We start from the raw sequence: 16414 nt of genomic DNA, 5'->3' as shown, positions 1-16414 counted from the left end.
GTGTTGGTAGGGCCCTTGCAGGCAGCTGGAAGCTGCCACTAGGTGAAGTTTGGGGGCTCACATTGACGATCTGGCTCATTCCTGAGCCCCAACTACAACTGTGGCCATGCAAAGCCGAGTATGTACGTGTGGATGGTGTGTGCACAATAGTCCTACACACCTTTGCTAGAGCAGGGTCCTGCTTGTTAATCAGCAAATAGAAAAAAATGAGCTATAGAGTGCTCAGAGGAGAGGGTGGGCGCTCATGCTCACATTTCTCACTTAAAAAGGTGAGAGTTTATTCTAAAAACATTCACGACACCATTTGGGAGAACACACATGGTCAAGAAGCTGACAAGCTGACACCCAGTGACAATCTCCTGATAGAGGAGGTAAGCAGTTGGTGTCCTCACTTCCCACAGTGAAAAATATTTCACTTGTCCTGTTACCATACTACTTTTTGTGACATCTGCCTGAGTAGTCAGTTACAGTCAGCTGAGAAGGGGAATGTAACAGAGTACCTATGAAAGGCTCTGTTTGCTCCATACACCCATGAGTGTCTCCTGGCGTTCACTGAAGTGATACAACACTAGCCTTAATTTAAATCCCTCAATCCTGTTGTACAAAAACTCCCTCTTGTAGACTAGGTGAATGGAGAAGGTTTATAAAGGTACACATCTGGGATGAAACTTATCTGCTGGGGCTAAAGGCAGGAACTACAAGAGAAAAGTCCATGTCTGCAGGAGAAATGTGAGACAAGACAGGTGAATCAAGCCTTCAGGTGTGCTCACTGGCATGGAAGTCCATTTTAATTAATTTCAAGACCCAGAGTTTCAGGCATCGATTATTCCGAGTGCTTTTAGAATACTTAGTCAATAGAAAATGACAATGTGTTCATTGTTCAATACTGACATGTTCATGATGTGCATTCTTTATACTGACACCTCTTGTGTGGCTCTCGTGCCTCAAAAATTGAGAGAAACTGGTATTTCATGGAGGGAACAGATGTGTTATGACCAGTAGCTCGTAAAGATGATCACATGAAATTATGGGACAGTAATAGGCTTTCCTTAGTCATAGATCCCCGCTACAGAAGTTTATGGGATCATCTTTTTCTCCTTTCCTATTAGAAAAAATTAGGCGGGGGGATATCTCTTAAGCATAAACCAGCCAGTTGCGATGCAGCGTTTTTGGTGGAAGCACCCAGCTGTCTCCTGGACTGCAACACGCAGCGGTTTCTGGGCCGTGGATGTGTCCGCAGGATTCTCTTTTTCCGCACTCCGCCTCCCAGCACGCCCCGCTCCTACGCCGGCCTACAGTTCCCAGCATGGCTCGCTGCCGGCGCCGGCCTACAGCTCCCGGCATGCGCCGCTCCCGGCGCGCCTCCCGGCTTGACTCTGCGCAGCGCCGGACTATAGCTCCCGGCAGGCGCCGCGGCGGCAGGAATACATCACCCAGGCGGCGCCGCGTCGCCGCTCCGCGCATGCGCCGCCGAGGGCTGGGCTGTTGCTCCCTCACGGGCGGCTGCGGCGGGTCCTCGCCATGGAGTCCTACGATGTGATAGCGAACCAGCCCGTCGTGATAGACAACGTGAGTCCGGGCGGCCGCGCGTCCCGGGAGCGGGGAGGGCCCGCAGTCCCTTTGTCATCGGGGCGGCCGCGCCCTACCCGCCGCCGCCCCCCCACCTCGGCCGGCTCGGCCGCCGCCTCCGGTCCTCTCACGGCGCCATACGGCGTCCACGGGGGGCGGGGCCGCTGCGCGTCGGCGAGTCGCGATTGGCTGGGGCGACTGGCAGTCACCCGCAGCGGGGCCGCTGCTCCGCGCTGGGGGGCGCAGCCCCCGCCGCCGCCGAGCTGCCGCTGGTTGGGCGGGGCGGCGCGCCCCTATTGGCTGAGACAGCTGTCTGTCATCGGGACAGCCCGCTGCTACCTGCCGGAGCGGGGCGGGACCGTCGCCAGAACACCTGCGTTCATTGGCAGCTGCCGCTGTCAGTCAGGCGGAGCTTTCCCGGTCCCGCCCCACCCCTCTTTGTGCGGGGGGACAATGGGGGTGCCAGGCCAGATCATGGCCACACTCCCAGCGTGCTGTAGGGCAGGCCTTCGCCAGGGTTCCAGCGTGCTCCTGGCAGGCCGTGGATGCACCCCCGGCAAGCTCTGGGGGTGCTGGCGCTTCCCTGGGCCCATGCAGGACATGGAGCTCTCCAGCCAGGCACCCCTCACAGGCCCAGACAGACAGAAGCCTTGACCTCTGTACTGCCCCTCCTCCAGCGCATCCAGCACAGTGGTCACAACAAGGCAGTGCCGTTCCCAAGGCATGGATTCCTGTGCCTTGGAATGCCATTGCTGACGGATCTGTGCCCGGGGTTGCATCAGCGTAGTGTGGTGTTGCAGATGGCTGCTCCAGTGTGCTGATGCTGCTCATTAGCACAAAGCAGACCTTCAGTCTGTGTGTGTAATAGCTCTGCGGGAGATGAATGACAGTGATTCCGTGCCTCTTTGAGGTACTTCTGGGTCCAGTTCTGATTTGCCCCATCCATGCTGCCCTCCCAGGAGGAAGGACCATCCAGGAAGGAATGGGAGGGCATGTCTTGGACAGAGCCTCCTTCAGTGTACTGAGTCACAAACCCGTGCTCCTCCCTTCTGACCTCTATCGCCAGTGGTTGAGATTCTGTTGTTTTGAAGGGTCAGTACTGTGCTCCATTCTTCTTCCACAAGCTTAATTTCTCCTGAATTTTTTTGCCATATGAATTGGGTTTCCTGGCCTGGCACTTCTCCACCTATTGCTTTAACTCTTCAGAAGATGAATAATTGTAGGTCTTCTCAGATAAAGGTGGTTATTCTTCTGACTTTTTCTTTATTATGGATCCCAAGTTCCTCTCTACAGCATGAGCTCTCTGATACAGTTTTGGCTTTGTTTATTTCCCTGGAATCTTACAGCAGAGGGATTTGAGTCAGACATTGAAGGAAAGTATTTAATAGAAAATGAGAATAAGCAGTAAAATTGACTATGTTGAGAAAAACATGTATCTTCTTTATTGAAGATGTTAAAAAATGCATTAGGTTGATTGTTTTTGGGAATGCCTGTATCAGCACTGATCCTGCTGCGTTATTGAGTGATTAGCTAAATACTAAAGTTACCTCTAGGTTTTCTGGCACTGTGAGGATCGCTTTGTTGAGCTATTACTGTAGTAGCAGCCTATATTTAATTTCAGCATGTCCTTTTGTTATTTAGTGCAATGATTGCTGCCTCTGCCTCAGACCTGAAGAAGGGCTCATGTGCTAGCAGCTGATTCTGTGTCTTTTTTAATTTTATCAGCCGGTCTTATAAAAGCTAATTCTTGTTCTTGCCTCTCCGATAAATGAGCTTCCCCCCTTCCCCTCCCTACAAGAAGCAGAATGGAGCAGTTGTTGTTGCATCTGCCTGGAACGCTGGCAGGCTGTGGGCCAAGGAGACTCGTGGTGACACTGCATTTTTGCTGCTCTTTGGAGTTCAGGCAGGATGGGAAGTGGAGCTGCACAGAGCAGGTACCACTCTTCCCACTGCTGTTCCATTACTGCTTTTCTGCAGAGAGCTGCTGATGCCTTTTGAAGGCTGAATGTTATCCTGTCTCACATGCCTGTGTGTGGGAAGGGGGAAGTGAGATACTGAGCTGGTGAGAGCCAGACCCCTCCAGTCCCAGCCCTGCTCTAGAATCTCAGTGTGTTCCAAAAGGACATGAAGTTCTGTAGCTAAAAAATTAGCAGGGAGATTTTTTTTCTCTTACAGTACATTGCTCTTAACTGTATGCTTTCACTAGGAGAGCTTTGTAATGTACAGTGGGAGGTTGGAGCTGTACCTCAGCACAACTTTATACTCTCCATTGTCTAATTTTTAAGAGTTGTATTCCCATCTGCAGTCCAGCAAGCTCTCTCTGAACGTCTAGGAGCCCTGCTGAGCATAATGCACATGTCAGTAGACCAGCTGTGGCCTAAGTCAGTGCAAATTTCTTGACTTCCATGGAACCTGGAATTTTCTTGTTTGCCTTGTAGTCTAAGTGGTGGCATTTTATGCAACTGAGCTGTCAGCAAGTGCTGTTGTGTCTTTGGTTTGTTCTTGATCTTATAAATTCTGTATCAAATAAAACAGTTTTACAACAATATGAAATGTGCACTCTCCATAGAAAGTGCTACATGGAAGATTGATTCGTGATTTCCATTTAAATTTGAGTCCTAAATGCACCAAGATGAATGAATCCATAACCAATTGGCCACAGAGTTAATAGATGAGGTATGTTCAGGGATGAGGTATGTTCAGTTCCAAATTTTTAATGAATTTATCTTTCCTGACTTTTACATTTTACATGTAGTTTTTCTTCTTATATTCTTTTGCTCTGATTAAAAATAAAATAAACCGCTGCCAGATAAAATGGACTGAAAACGCAGCCAGGATAGTTACTGGTGGAAGTATATAAATTTTTCAATTTTTTAAAAAGTTTTAATAAATCAGAGTTTGTAACAAAAGAGAATATGCATGTGGTTTTGCTTATTTGAAACAAAGATGAAAAAATAAGTCTTTAAACCTTCTGAATCAGAGTTATTTCAAAATGTAAACATTTTCCTCTCATTGCATAGGAATCTCAAACTGGTCTATAATAAACAGATTTACTCAGTGTGCACATATCTTCAAAGAAGTAAAATGTTTTCAAGAAAAATTGAATAGGTCAGAAAGTGCAGTCAGGTCTTTGTAGTGCGGAGATACCAAACAGCTGCTCTTGGTTTGTTCCCAGGCACTTGGAAGCACAGTTGTGTTGAAGCCCCATCCCACCGGCACATTCAAAGCAGTCATTTGTCTTTGACTCCAAGTTGGAGTTCTGAACTCCCAACACATTTGGTTAACTCTGAACTTCAGTATGTAAATCTTAAAATACATAACTTGCTAAGAACCTCACCAGGACACACTGGGCAATTTTTGGCCTGACATAAGGAAGCTTTAATCTCTTAAGTTTAAATAGGAACATCATTGTTCTCCTGAAACCAGTTCTCCACAGCAGAATGTGCTAGCAACAAGATCACTCATAAGCCTGAACAAAATATTCACTAAGTGCAATATTCTAATTTGGTTACATTATGTTACTGCATTTCATTCAATTATTTTTCTGCAAGACTTGCCACAGGATGGTATTCTTTCCCAGGTAGAGAGTTGTTTATAAGCTATGATTAGAAAAATCAAAATAGTGGTTTTGGTTTGTTCCTTGCTTCACTTTGAAGGGAATAGCCAGAAGATAGTCTGTGTCAAGGAAAGTCTTTTTAACACTTCACCTGCTACTTTGTCACACTGTTATCAGTTAGTGCAGACCTTGGGATGCACCTGGAGCTGAGTCCCTGTGTGGAAAGGAAGTAGTTAGTCCTGCCCAGTTGGCAGCTTGGGTGTGCTCCTGGAGCCAGCCTGGCTGCAGGTGTTTATCAGGAGACAAGGATTCAAGCAATCTGCCTTTCATATGCTTTATAAATAGCTGTGTCTGGTTTGCAGAGTATTCCTGACACTCCTCTCCTACAGATGTGTCCTGGCAAATCTGACTCTGGTGGTTTAGAGGCAGGAGTATCCCGGCTCTGGTGGCAGAGTGCACACACGCTGTGCAGAGCCTGACATCCCTGATGAAGCTGCTGATGGAAGTAGCTTGGCAGTAAAGCACTGGACTGTGAACGGGAGAGGCTGGGGCCACCCCACATTCCTTTCTGCTGAGCCTGCTCTGGCTGGTAACCTCTGGCACTGGGAAGGCAGCATTGGAAACCACTTCAGCCAGAGCTTGCTTGTCAGAGCCCTCAGCAACTCATCTGGCCCCAGCCTCAAAGCAAAAGTGGTGATGCTGACCCATGCAGAGGTGGTGAGAAGTGGAAAGCTATGGAGGAGCTGTGTTGCTACTCATTTTAAACTGCGGTGGGGTAGCCAAAATATATTTTTGGCCTCCATACCAGAGCATTCCTACTGCAGAGCGCTTGAGAGTGAACAGGCACTTCACAGGTCAGAGCTTTCAGTGCAAGCTCACACACACTTTGCTCCCACCATGGGGCTAAGCAGAACTGCTCCTCTTTCTGCAGAAGAGCTTGTGCCCATGGTAGGCTGGGATTACCCGTGAAACGGCTTATCTGAGGAGATCCTATGAAAATCCGCTCCTTAGCAAAACTTGGGTGTTCCTGCAAGCTGCTCATTGTTTCAAGATGTCATTCCCTTGTGCAGGGAGAGGAAATGGAGGAGGGGAAGGAGTCAGCACAGATCCAAGTTGATGATGGTGTTCCAGGATGCTTCCGGACAGGGAATGAGAGCTGTGGAGCCAGATGCCCGGCACTGACTCCCTGCCAGGGCCTTGCTGTGGCTGGTTTTACCCACCCTATGTTTGCTGCTTTGAATGTTGCAGAAGGCTCTTGGATCTGTGCCTTCCTGACTGCCATCTCTCATCTCTTCTTTGACTCTTCTGAACAAGCTCTATCCCATCAGCTGTGCTTCCTGCCCCCAGTTTTTCCCCTTGCAGTGTAACCGGCACTTTTGTCCTTTCCCAACCAGTCTGGGTTGGCTTCCAGTGCCTTTTCTGACCACACTTCTGCCTCCTTAGCGTCAGCTAGTTCATCCACCATCTGATCATCTTTTCCCTATTTCTTCTCCAGTCTGTTTCTCTCAATTCTTTGCTACTTCCTTCTCTGACTTTATCTGCCCTCCCTCCATCTTTTCCAAATCTCCTTCTGAGAGGCCTGTAGCCTTCATTCTTCCAGTGCCTCCTGAAGCTGGCAGAGTTCATTTGTTCTTGCTGGGCTTTCTGGAGTGTTCTCCTCCCCCCAAAGGTTATCTAATATCAATAGACACCTGTGGAGTGTGAATTTAGCTTCCTGCACCCCTCACGTAACCCTGGCTAGAAAAATACTCATCTATAACAGGGTGTTTGGGTGTGTGCAGAGCAGTACCAGGGTGCATGGGATGGTTGTTCCCTGTGAGATGTGTCACTGCCAGAGAGGGTGCCAGTCACCCTCTACAACAGCCAAGCTGGCACTTCCCATCCCCAAGCAGCCTGGAGAGTCAGTCCCTTGGGAGCTTTATTCCTAGTAGAAAGGAGAGGATCTGGCAGTCCTGATGTACTTTGCTGCTCCTCTAAAACTTGTGAAGATGGTGGAATGAGTGATAAGCTCACGTATTTGTCTGTTGCTTCCACAGGGCTCGGGTGTGATTAAAGCAGGTTTTGCGGGCGATCAAATACCAAAATACTGCTTTCCTAACTAGTAAGTATTCTGCTGGTTCTTGGTAACTTAGTACTGTGTACCAATTCTTTGATATGTAGAGGGGAAGAATTGCCCAATTTTATGAATGGAAAAATGAGTTACTCTTTTCTGCCTGCTGCAGAGAAGCATCAGGGAGATGAGAGCTCCGCTGTTAGATATTTTGAGATTTTTGGGGACATACACACACATCATAAAAGATGATATCACTTTGTCAGGCTCAACACACAACCAAAGCTGTAGGATCCTTTAATCTGCACACATGAGGAAAAGGACCTGGAAAAAGTAAAATTTGGCATAAGAAGTGTGAAGACCTCTGTATTTTTTCAGTGTGTGGTATGATGTCTTGATTCCTGCCAGACTTTTTTGTGAGTTTTCTAAGAGTTTTGCCAGGATGAAGACTGCTGGAACAGGAACTCTGAATAGTCACTGGCTTTTATTTTCAGTGTGGTGGGGTTTTAGTGAGTAGTTTTGTGTTCTGAGCAATATTTTCTATATGGGATAGTGGGGTATGGGACACAAATGTTTAAGCTGAGAAGTCTGCCTGAGGTCAGGCAGCACATGTGGATCCAACAACTCAGACAATTGTTCAGTCTAGCCATGTTCATCCCAGGCACTGTTGAACAGGTGAGTCCTGAATAAGCAGTGAAAATATGGCCAGACTCAGCTGGTTTATGTCCAGCCAGTTCAGAACTGTCTACAATCAGTCCCCTTCGCCTCTGATTTCTGAGATTAGCTCAGAGCAAACCTGGGTCTGTCTGCACCTGGTGACACCCCCAAACTCACCCACTGAGAAAGTTCTGGTTAGGACAGAGAGAAACACAAAGTATGCAATCCTTAGGTGCATCTGAGCTCTTTGTAGAAGCATTTACTCTGTTGTCTCTGTTCTAGTGTGGGCAGACCAAAGCACGTTCGTGTTATGGCTGGTGCTTTAGAAGGGGACATTTTCATTGGTCCAAAGGCAGAGGTAAGAACACCTGCACACTGCACTTGTCCATATATCTCAGTGTGCTGCTGTAAGGGGGGGATGTGGCAGCTGGGCTGTGGTTCTTTGGTATCGTGTAGGTCCGAAGAGTAGAACAGATTGTCACTTGCATATGTGTCCACAGTGGAGTGTAAAGCTTAATTAAATTCTTGTGCCAATCTGCTGACACAGACCTAGTTCCCAAAGTCTTCAATATCTCTCTTTTCTTTTTAGGCTACTTTTAGCTCTACATGGTTACATACTTTGACTGGGAACTTTAGAAATGGACTCTACTCAATTGCTGTATATCTCCCTGCCGTGGGCAGGAAGCTTCTCTCCACAGTCCTGCTTCTATCAGCATGTAGTCAGTTGTGTAGTCACATTTCTTGTGAGCCCTTCAAACTGCATTCCCCAGTAACATCCTATTATGGTTTTTTATGTCATGGCTGATCTGGTAGTACAAAGATACCGTATGATAGGTGTCTATGTGTTGACTTTAAAAGTGTTTTGATGGAATATGCTCTGCAAATGTCAGATGTAGACATTCCTACTTGGTGTGAAAAGGCCTTGTCTAGTCTTGGCTTCTCTGGGACTCTGGGAGAGATGTTTGTGATGAATGTTCAGGTTTTGCCCTGTATGCTATAGATAAGTTATCTTTTAGTGGAATCAAAAATGTAGGTGAGTCTGACAGTAAGTCACAGTGCTCAGAAGTGTGATTGTTGAAAGCTCTGATGCTCTCTTATTCTTCCTGTTTGCTCAGGAGCACAGAGGTCTTCTTGCGATCCGATACCCGATGGAGCATGGCATAGTGAAGGACTGGAATGACATGGAGCGCATCTGGCAGTACGTGTATTCTAAAGACCAGCTCCAGACTTTCTCAGAAGAGGTGAGAGACCACGTTATGTAAAGGCACAGGCGTCATTCAATGCGTGTGTAATACCAGGAGCATTGGAACTTGGAAAGATTTGGGACTTTTCCTTTGGCCTTCTTTCTGAATGTGTGTCTGTTGCTAAATTAGGGTTTTTCACCTCTCAAGAGATACTGCACAAGAAGTGTCCAAGCAGAATTCTTCTCCAGATCTGATGGTCTGGCCTAACTGAAAATCTGCCTTTCACATTTGCTATTCACACTTTCTCTAATGATTCTACTCTTGGCCAAGTGTTTCTGACTTTTCCTGTTCTGCCTGCACATCAGGCATATCCACTCTGCAGTGATATGAGTTGAAGTGAGGAAGGAGAAAACCACAGTCCTGTGGTCTGGAAGGATCAGACCAAAACTTATTAAATGTCTGAGAGCAATCTAAGTTGTGGAGTAGGAATATTTCTGTCTGCCTGTGCTAAAAGACCATATGCCTTCACCCTTTCTTAGGGTGTGTATTTTGGCTAATCTGGCTGATTTTTTGTCACTGAGAGTCATCCTACTTGTCCTTCATGGGTCAGAGTTACTCACAGAGTACATTTCCTAACACTTCTTTATAACTAGACCAGAACCCTGCTGGTATTCCAATCTAATAGAGATTATTCAATCTAATACAGCTCAGCTGAAATTACTCCTTTGTACCTGCCCTCTTGCACCAGTGGTTCCTAAAATGAATAAATAAGCAGAAACATTTAGGAACATACCCCTACTGCCTCCTGGTTACTGCAGCACAGCTCCTTCTTCTCTTTCCCAGCATCCTGTGCTGCTGACAGAAGCACCCCTAAACCCGCGCAAGAACAGAGAGCGTGCTGCTGAGGTGTTTTTTGAGACCTTCAATGTGCCAGCACTATTCATCTCCATGCAAGCTGTGCTTAGCCTGTAAGTGTCTTTTGTCTTTGATTTGTGTTCACGGAATGTTGCTATGAAATCCATTCTACAAAACTGTGGGAGACCTCACTGATGTCTTCCCCCCCTTTTCATGCAAGAACTGAAACTCAATTTGTGTAATAAAGAGTTTACAGGAAATTTGCTGAACTGCAAACAGAGCTTGTGTTTTGAGGGGTTTTTAGGTCCTGTTTTATGTGAAATCTTTGCTTCCTGAGTTGAGTGTGGATGTGCTGCTTTCCTGAGCTCGCTTTGAGTTGCTTGTTCTGACTTGAGCCTTTGTCCCTTTGGTAGCTACGCGACCGGCAGGACCACGGGAGTGGTGCTGGACTCTGGGGATGGCGTCACCCACGCAGTTCCCATCTATGAAGGCTTTGCCATGCCTCACTCCATCATGCGGATTGACATCGCTGGCCGGGATGTCTCCCGCTTCCTGCGCCTCTATCTCCGGAAGGAAGGCTATGACTTCCACACAACCTCTGAGTTTGAGATTGTCAAGACCATCAAGGAGGTGATGCCCTGCCTTGTTTCTGTGTTTGTCCAAGAGGGGATTTCTTCTCTAGGGAAGTTGTGGCTTGTGAAATCTGGTGGGAAGTTTCAGCCTACCTAGCTCTGCACCTAAATCCATTGGTGGAGGGAGTCCAGGGCAACTAAGATGATTAAAGGACTCTAACATGTGGAAAGGCAGGGAGAGCTTGGACTGTTGAGCCACAAGAAATGTTTGGGGAGAGTCTCATTGATGTATATAAATGTCTGACGGGAGGGTGCAGAGAAAACAGAGCCAGACTCATTTCAGTGACGTCCAGTGACAGGACAAGATACACAAACTGAAGCACAGGAGGTTCTGTCTGAACATAAACTTTCTTTAGCGCGAGGGTGACCAAGTGCTGGCACAGTTTGTCTAGAGGGTTGTGGAGTCTCCATCCTCGGTAATATCACCTGGACATGGTCCTGGACAGCCTGCTTTAGGGAACCCTGCGTGGACAAGATCATTTGCAAGAGGTCATTTGCAACCTCAGCTGTCCCGTATTCTGAGAGAGTTATAGTCAAAATCACATTAATCACTTTTGAGAGGCTGTTAACATGGACGTGAAGATGGGCTGGTGGTTCAGAATTAGTTTTGCATTTACCTGTGCTGCAGTTTTTCAGGGTCTGATGATGGCTTTCAGTAGTGTTTGTTTCCCTTCATGGAGTTAAATCCATGGCAACTAGGGATCACAAGTGGGATATTGCAATGTAGTTTGCCTGTTGTGAACCTTTAAGGTCTTTTCTCCAGCACATAATACTGTTGAAATCAGTCTTCCCAAAGGGATACATGGATTTTGATTATTAGTGAGAAAAACATTTTATCAGAGGTATTTGGGTTTACCCATCTCACCTCCCTCTCCTTGACTCTGTTTCCTCTCCAGCGTGCCTGCTACCTGTCAATAAACCCCCAGAAGGATGAGACTCTGGAGACTGAGAAGGCTCAGTACTACCTGCCAGATGGAAGCACTATTGAGGTTTGTAAGAACCACTCTTGGAGAATTCCTCATGTGAGGCACAGGTTTTCCAGAAAAGCTCCACAGTAATGGGAAATTTCATGCGGTGTTAGGTGGGAGGGGGTAATTTTAAAAGACCATAACTCATCCTAGGCTGTTGACTGGGCACTAGAATCTTTAAGGAAAGAAAACTTTACTAGAAACCTCACAACTTCTAGAAGTCCTGAGTAAGGATGCAGTGTAACAATGGGGACTCTGAGCTGTTTGAGAGCAGACTCTGACCTAATAAACTTTATGCAGATTAGGTATGGAGTGTGAGTAGGTGTCAGCTCACTAAATCCATCAGTGGTTTTATGTACAGTGCCTTTTGTCCTGCCTAGAATTGTCTCCTGTGCATTAACAGTTGACTTGAGGAGTTAGGAATACTCCTTAGAAGACTCAGCCCACTATAGAATGGTCGAAAGAGAGGAAATACAGGTTTTACCTCCACTACCAGGGCTGGATTTGCTCCCTTTATACCAGACCTGCTGTATGGGGCTGAACAAGTTTCTTCATCTCTTTCATGTGCAAATTGGAAATGGTGCCCTTTGTAGGGGTTGTAGTCCAGACTGGCATTCACTTGGGATCTAGTGATGCAGCATCAATGTCCAGGAAGTTTCATTACTCTGAAGCTTCACCTAAGAAAGGCAGGCCCATCTGTAGGTAGTGAAGAAAGCCACACTGTTCTCTTCCCTGTGTCCTAACTTCTGCTCTTGCAGATTGGCCCTGCCCGCTTCCGAGCCCCAGAGCTCCTGTTCCGGCCGGACCTGATAGGGGAGGAATGTGAAGGACTTCACGAAGTGCTCGTTTTTGCCATTCAGAAGTCAGACATGGATCTGAGGCGAACGCTGTTTTCCAACATTGTGCTGTCTGGAGGCTCCACACTTTTCAAAGGTTCCTGCCTCTCCTCTTTCAGTGTGCTGTGACATACCTGATCTCTTGCTTCTTTCTCATGTGAAACTGGGAAGATAACCCAGATCACCCAGTTTATCCTCTGGGGTGAGGGCTGTGTAAATTCTGCTCTATCAGAGCATTTACTTCCTAATTTTCTGAGTCCTAGTCATATCCTGCTGGGTATGCAGGACACCTGCCCTCGTACATCACTTTGTGGGCTTGGAGGGCTGTTACTGTTTTCCTCCAGTCAATGCCTGTGGAAGGACTGAATAGCTATGTTTATTCCTGCTGCTGTAGCTCTATCTGAGACTAGATACCAAAAAGGACTCTTCCACCTTCTAAGGTTTCTTTAGGTCTCTGATATGTGAGAGTTCAATGGTCCTCGTCCTGCATGAGTGTCAGCTATGTGTGTGCAGAAAGGTTTCAACCCATCTCCTCAGGGCTCAGTTGGTACTTGCTGACCTAAAGATACGCTCTGCCAGAACCCATCAGTCTGTTATCCAGTGGTTGACATCTCCAAACAGATCCAGTCTTCCCATTCAACCCCCTGTACAAATGGGCTGGACACAGGAGGAATGCCTAGGGAAGGAGGAGGTCCTAGCTAAAAACCTTGTTTGCTTGACTCAGGTTGCTGCTGAGGAATAGAGCCCATTGTGCCAGTGTTTGAGCTTTCAGTGAGACAAAGTCCTGTTATGTCATTGTCTGTGTTCTGTGCCTCCCCAGACTGGACTTAGTGTAAGATGTGGAATGGGGTATTTGTATAGGACTGCACAGGCCATGTCCACATTGTTAGTGGATGGGACTTGGGATTTTGCTGAGGTGCTCACACTACATGTTTTCTGTCTTGTGTAGGCTTTGGTGACAGGCTGTTGAGCGAAGTGAAGAAACTGGCTCCGAAGGATGTCAAAATAAGGGTAAGAGCCATCTCTTTTGTGTTTGTCACTTACCAAGTGTATTGGTCTGTGACCTTGAAAGAACCTCGCTCAGACTGCAGCTGCCATTTACTTCAAATCAGAAATGCCTTTCCTGAGACACTCACATGCCCAACAGCATTTGCTGTTGTGATGAAAATCAGTTAGGTTTCATCACTGAGAAGCTGGCTCCTCTGACATGACCCCTGTCCAGGATTCTGGACAAGAGTGGCTGTTTTGGGGGGACTGCCAGGTGTCTTTCTCTTGGGAGAGGTCACATCTGTGTCAGGTGCTAGCTGGAGTGAAGTGTGGGCAGTGTGCTAGGAGGAGCAGACTGGAGCTTGGAGAGGTACAGACTGATTCTCTCTTTCTTCCAGATATCGGCTCCTCAGGAGAGATTGTATTCCACGTGGATTGGGTATGTATGTGCTGTACAGCAACACATTTTGCTGTGGGATTGGGCTGGAGAGGCACAGCCCAGTAGCTCTCATGTTGTTATCCTAGCTGGTGCTGTGTGTCAGGGGGGTTGTGTTGCTCAGCTGGGCAATGCTTGGTGTGTTCATGAAGCAGCAGTCACCAGGTCATGTGGGAGGGGGCAGGTGGTGCCAGGCTCTGTAGCACTGGCACATTTGAGGATAGTAGGAGAGGGAGTGACTGTCCAGAGAATGTGTCTGTCATGTGTAACTGAGCCTAGGCACCTTACTGTCATGGGGAAGCATCATGATAGAAACAGCCCATCTCTGCAGAGATACTGTGAGAGTGCCCCCAGCATTTTCCTTTAACCCGTAACATGCCTGTCTCTCTGTAGTGGCTCTATCCTGGCCTCTCTGGACACCTTTAAGAAAATGTGGGTTTCGAAAAAGGAATATGAAGAAGATGGAGCTCGTGCCATCCACCGAAAAACCTTCTAGCCCTGGGACCTGTCCTCAGTCTCCTCCGAAGACTCACTTAAACTCGCTTTTCTGAGTCCGAGTGTCTGAGAGCTGCCTGTGTGTGTGTGTGTGCGCCAGCATGCCCCGATGTCACTGAGCAAAGACGACAGCAGCAGGAGGGTTGTATTAGTACTACTAACTTTTTTGTTTTGGTTTGGTTTTTTTTTATGGAAAGGAGAAAATACCAATCTACATTTCTCCAGAATGGCCCATTCCTTTCTCATTTCAGTCCCTTATTTTCTGTATCACAGTCACATCTGTCATTGTAAAACAAATAAGCAAAAACAAAGGGAACAGCTTATAGAAACTGCCTGGCAAGCCAGAAGGGAGCCAACCACTGCAGACTGCTCGTGCAGGCTTTAGTCAGCCTGACCGCAATGCCTGGATTGTCTGGAAACACATAGCTGAAGCCCCATAGCTACTTCCTTCTTCAGCAGTGTCTTCACCATCAGTAAGTTTTTGAAGTTGTTTTTAATATATTTTTTATTAAGAGAAAGCACATTCTCAACAGTTAAGTCCATTTGCCCCCACTGTTTTGGTGTGTGAGTGTGTGTATGAGTGTGTAACTTAGCCTGATGTGGGGTCTGCACCACAGCTGGAGAAGTTGGCGATAGGACTTAGTTTGTATTGCATGGAGTAGAACAAAGCAAATCTAATCAGCTGTCATTGTACTAGACGGTTATTCTCTCGTACCTTGTTTTAAATACCTTTTCTCCTCTGGAAGCAAGTACCCCGGAATGGGCGTGAAGGCACTTGTGTGTTCCCCCTCAACCTGCCAAGATTTACAGTGCTGACTTCTCATGTTCTTTGTAAGAGTCGAGGCTGTTTCCCTCCTTCCTGCCATGTCAGGGCAAAGGGAGCATGTATTCACAGCCAGGCATAACTCGTGTACTTTATCCATTCTGGGGCAAAATAATAATTGGGAAGGTGCATTGTAATGTAAGAATTGTTTTATTTATTGAAATGTCTGAGGATGTCTCAAATACTGACCACAGCACCTGGGAATTACGCTTTGGGTCTTCTTTGAGCACCTGTTGCCCAGCTGCCCGCTGCTCAATGTTCGCACTGCGCACAGCACCCACGCTTAGCGGAAAGGCCAGCCCTGCACCACCCCCGTCCCTGCTCCGCTGGGACTCGCTGGTCACTGGGAATGCACCAGGGGAGAGGAGCAAAGCGCTGGGAGGCCGGTGTGGGTGGCACGTGTGTGAGCAGGAAGTTGTCCTGCTGGCTGTGTTCTGCTGCACTGCAGTGCCTTTCTGCTCACCTGCTGGCTGCTTTGCTTGTACTGCTCTAACAGCCCTGGGCAGCCTGCAGACCTGCTTGTGTTGGGGCATGCCACTGTTCCAGTTTTACTTGTGCATTATTCGGTGCTCTCTTTTTTCCCCATTAGTTTTCTGCAGAACATGGCAGTAGCAATGGAGCTGGACTTGGTGGCAGTTCCTCCCTGTTTCTCTCTTTTCTGTTCTTTGCCACACATCACCCTTGGGTCACTCTCAGGTGCAGAGATGGGTAAGAGCTGGAGGATTGCCACAGAGGTGAGGGAAAGGCCAGTGCACTGCCCCAGCTGAGACAAATGTAAGCAGCAGCCAGTTGCCACTGCAGGAACCACATTCTTAGGGCTCACCCCTGGGTTTGGAGAGGCTGTAGGCAGGTGGGTAGGGTGGTCTCTTCCAGCTGAGGCTAGGCTGCTTGTTCCCCTCGCCCCATCGGAGCAGACTGTTTTTTAAGCAAGAACCTATCAGAAAAGAGCCATCAATGCTCAGCCTTCTGCTGGGAAACTGGTTGTGTTCTTGCTGATTTGCTGCAGCACACGGGGGAATTCCAGCAAATTCCCCTCCGTTCCATTACTGTGTGCCCCAGGCAGTGCTCTCCATCCCCCCAGCCCCTCCGCTGGCCTTGCAGCAGCAGTGCTCCATTTTGTAACCTGCAGTGACTGGGCAGGATGGTGCTGTCTCCAATCTAGCATTTGTTTAGTCTGCCTGACTGTTCCCTTGCACACTGTCCAAACCATGTTGCCTGGTGGTGCCCAGCATACTTAAATAAAGTCATTCATATACAACACTCAAGCCTCCTTCTCCGCCCACGTTTGCAATTTTAAGGCGGTAACTTGTGTTCTCTTGCCTGTGCAGAATTGTTGCTGGCCAGACAACATCTTTGGTCCAGGATT

General features: G+C 47.6%; 1 protein-coding gene across 1 annotated transcript; it reads left to right on the top strand.

Annotated features, from left to right (window-relative positions):
* Window positions 1-1439: 1439 nt before the first annotated feature.
* Window positions 1440-16308, top strand: ACTR1A (actin related protein 1A). The gene is made up of 11 exons (XM_066555031.1): window positions 1440-1569; window positions 7162-7226; window positions 8115-8190; window positions 8948-9073; window positions 9860-9984; window positions 10285-10501; window positions 11400-11492; window positions 12230-12404; window positions 13257-13318; window positions 13693-13733; window positions 14124-16308. The coding sequence occupies exons 1-11, from the start codon at window positions 1522-1524 to the stop codon at window positions 14224-14226; spliced, it is 1131 nt and encodes a 376-aa protein (XP_066411128.1). The 5' UTR covers window positions 1440-1521; the 3' UTR covers window positions 14227-16308.
* The last annotated feature ends 106 nt before the right edge of the window (window positions 16309-16414 follow it).

This window comes from Molothrus aeneus, chromosome 8, assembly GCF_037042795.1.
Source record: "Molothrus aeneus isolate 106 chromosome 8, BPBGC_Maene_1.0, whole genome shotgun sequence".
NCBI lineage: Eukaryota > Metazoa > Chordata > Aves > Passeriformes > Icteridae > Molothrus > Molothrus aeneus.
Note: the sequence above shows the minus strand (reverse complement) of the source record. Positions and strands in the feature narration are given on the sequence as shown.

Coding starts and splice junctions, on each gene's coding strand:
- ACTR1A (XM_066555031.1), top strand. CDS start 1,522: ATGGAGTCCTACGATGTGATAGCGAACCAGCCCGTCGTGATAGACAAC. Junction 1,570..7,161: donor AGCCCGTCGTGATAGACAAC/GTGAGTCCGGGC, acceptor TTGCTTCCACAG/GGCTCGGGTGTGATTAAAGC. Junction 10,502..11,399: donor TTGTCAAGACCATCAAGGAG/GTGATGCCCTGC, acceptor TTTCCTCTCCAG/CGTGCCTGCTACCTGTCAAT.